We start from the raw sequence: 2,922 nt of genomic DNA, 5'->3' as shown, positions 1-2,922 counted from the left end.
ACGGCTAGGTCGTCGGCATAGATTTCCATCTATGCCGACGACCTAGCCGTCGGCATACCTGCTCCACGTGTCGTCTCCTGTATCGCGCCACGTGTCGTCTCCTGAATAGCGCTGTTGACGGCGCCGTCCGTTGCCGTCAGACGGAAAACAACGCCGACGGCTAAACTATGCCGACGGCTATCCCACGGCCGTCGGCATATGCACCTATGCCGACGGCTATACTACGCCGACGGTCTGACACATCTACGCTGACGTGATCTACGCCGACGGGGCTATGCCGACGGCAGCCGTAGGCATAGATCTATGCCGACGGGAAAGGACCTATGCCGACGGCCTTGGGCCGTAGGCATAGCCCGCGAGTCTGGTAGTGGCTGCGAGCCTGCAACTGACGAGCTGCATGCACTCATGGTCACGCAGGGGTGATGCCAGAAAAAACATCGCCAGTATCATTCCTATAAACATAGGGGTGTCATTGCATATTTTTAAGGGTATTTCTTCTTCTAAAGAGCATTAGTAAAAATGAATGGTGTCATTGGACACCACATACTTATATTCTAGCTCCATCCGGGTTCATGAGAACAAGAAAAGGGGATCAATTAACGAATCTGCATGATTGCACCTGTAAATTAATAACCAATGGGCAATTCTAAATTTCACTTGCTGATTCATTTTAGCATGCAGTATGCTGACTGACTGTTCTATATAGTTCACATTCGTTTTTTCCTCCAACAACTTGCCAATTCATTGAATCTGCTCTAAAGACTAACTTGATTACAGGTAGTCTCGGGCGATGAAGATGGACCTGACATCGATATGCTTAAGGATATTGGACTGCAAGTGATTGAAAAATGTGATGGTTTGCCTCTTGCTGTCAAAGTAATGGGAGGACTTTTGCGTCAGAAAGGGAAGCAACGCCATGACTGGGAGATGGTTCTGAATGATTCTATTTGGTCAGTATCTGAAATGCCCGAAGAACTTAACTATGCAGTATATTTAAGCTATGAAGATTTGCCTCCTTGCATCAAGCAGTGCTTTCTACACTACTCCCTTCTCCCTAAAGGTGGACTTTTCCAGCGTGCTGAAATTATTGGCATGTGGATTAGTGAAGGATTTATTCACGGAAGCTCAGACGACGACTTGGAAGAATTAGGAATAAAGTACTATATTGAGCTGATACTTAGGAACCTTATTGAGCCAGGGATACAGTATATTGATCACCCAGTTTTCAATATGCATGATATTCTTCACTCATTTGCTCAATTTGTGGCTAGAGATGAGGCAGTAGCTGTTCAGAGTGGAGAAAATGGTAATATTAGTGAACTCACTGAACAAAAGTTTCTGCACTTATCTATAGAAAGCAAAGTTTCAAAATCAGAAGGGTTGGACTGGAGTTCTTTAGAAGCGCAAAAGGCATTGAGAACATTAATATGTGTCGGCCATGTAAACATTAAGCCTGGTGATTCTTTGGTTGATTTTCCATCACTGCGGACTCTGATTCTACACATGGATTCTGCAAATGTCGCTCTACTGGTTGAATCTTTACATGAACTAAAGCACTTGAGGTACTTGTCCATACGGAATTCTGATATGTCTTGTCTGCCAGAGAACATTGGGAAGATGAAATTCTTGCAGTACATCAGCCTTAGAGGAAGCCAACAATTTGTGAAACTTCCACATAGCATTGTAAATTTGGGGAAGTTATGGTCTCTTGACTTCCATGGAACTAGTATAAGAGATATACCTAGGGGGTTCTGTACTTTAAAAAATTTGAGGAGACTTTATGGGTTTCCAGTTCAGGTGGATGGTGATTGGTGTAGTTTAGAAGAGTTGGGCTCCCTTTGCCAGCTCAGGGATCTTTCTCTGAATGGACTGCAGAATGCGTCTGCTACATCGTCTGCCTCAAAGGCAAGGCTTAGTGAGAAGGTGCATCTTACCAACTTGTATTTACAGTGCAGTAGTATACTTTGGGTTGATGGGCTGATTAAAGATGAAGAAGGTGTCTCTGAGCAACAACAAATCAAGGAGGTGTTTGATGAGTTGTTCCCTCCACCTAGCGTTGATACGCTTGCTATCAGAGGATATTTTGGCCAACAACTCCCAAGGTGGATGACGTTAACATTACCATCATCCCTCCAGAGCTTAAGGAATCTAGCGATTGATGACCTGGGTTGCTGCACACAACTTCCTGATGGCTTGTGCCTACTCCCCTATTTGGAGAAATTCAGAATCAGGCACGCTCCATCCATCAAGCGTGTTGGACCAGAATTCCTCCAGCCCTACCATCACCGTGGCGCTCACCCTTTCCACGCGGGACATGCCTTTCCGAGATTACACACGTTGGCCTTAAGAGGGAATGCTTCAGTGGGAGGAGTGGGTGTGGGAGGAGCAAGTGCAAGCCTTCCCTGTTTTGGAGGAGCTTTTCATCCAAAAGTGCAAACTGAGGCTTGTTCCTCCTGGCCTTGCCTCAAATGCAAGGGCTTTAAAAAAAATAACTATATCTTTGGTACAGCAACTCAAATTGCTGGAGAATTTTGCTTCAGTTACTGAGCTTGCAGTAAATTACAACCCCGACCTGGAGAGGATCACTAATCTCCCCAATCTTCAGAAGCTTACCATCATCAAGTGCCCAAAGCTGAATGTGTTAGAGGGTGTTCCTGCACTCCAGATTCTTGACCTAGAGGATTACGCCATGGAAGAACTTCCAGAATACATGCGAGGTATAAGGCCAAGACATTTGCTGGTAGACTGCAATCTATGTCTGCTCACGTCAGTAGCCGCGGGACAATCTGGCACCGAGTGGGACAAGTTCAGCCATGTCGAACATGTCAAGGCATATTCACATGATGGAAACAAAGCCAGAAAACTTTATGTGTTGTACACAAGGGATCCCTGCGGCTTGGAGACAAATATTATCCACTCGTT

The 2,922-nt window shown here is 45.4% G+C and overlaps 1 protein-coding gene across 1 annotated transcript in view; it reads left to right on the top strand.

The window, feature by feature from the left end:
• The window catches only part of LOC119284218 (putative disease resistance protein RGA1), an 18,773-nt gene that overhangs the window by 7,668 nt on the left and 8,183 nt on the right, over positions 1–2,922 (top strand). Inside the window, exons 2-3 of the mRNA XM_037563431.1 lie at positions 778–1,332; positions 1,510–2,361. Coding sequence (XP_037419328.1) covers positions 778–1,332; positions 1,510–2,361 — 1,407 coding nt within the window. The remainder of the gene's footprint in view (positions 1–777; positions 1,333–1,509; positions 2,362–2,922) is intronic.

This window comes from Triticum dicoccoides, chromosome 4A, assembly GCF_002162155.2.
Source record: "Triticum dicoccoides isolate Atlit2015 ecotype Zavitan chromosome 4A, WEW_v2.0, whole genome shotgun sequence".
NCBI classification, from domain to species: Eukaryota; Viridiplantae; Streptophyta; class Magnoliopsida; order Poales; family Poaceae; genus Triticum; species Triticum dicoccoides.
Note: the sequence above shows the minus strand (reverse complement) of the source record. Positions and strands in the feature narration are given on the sequence as shown.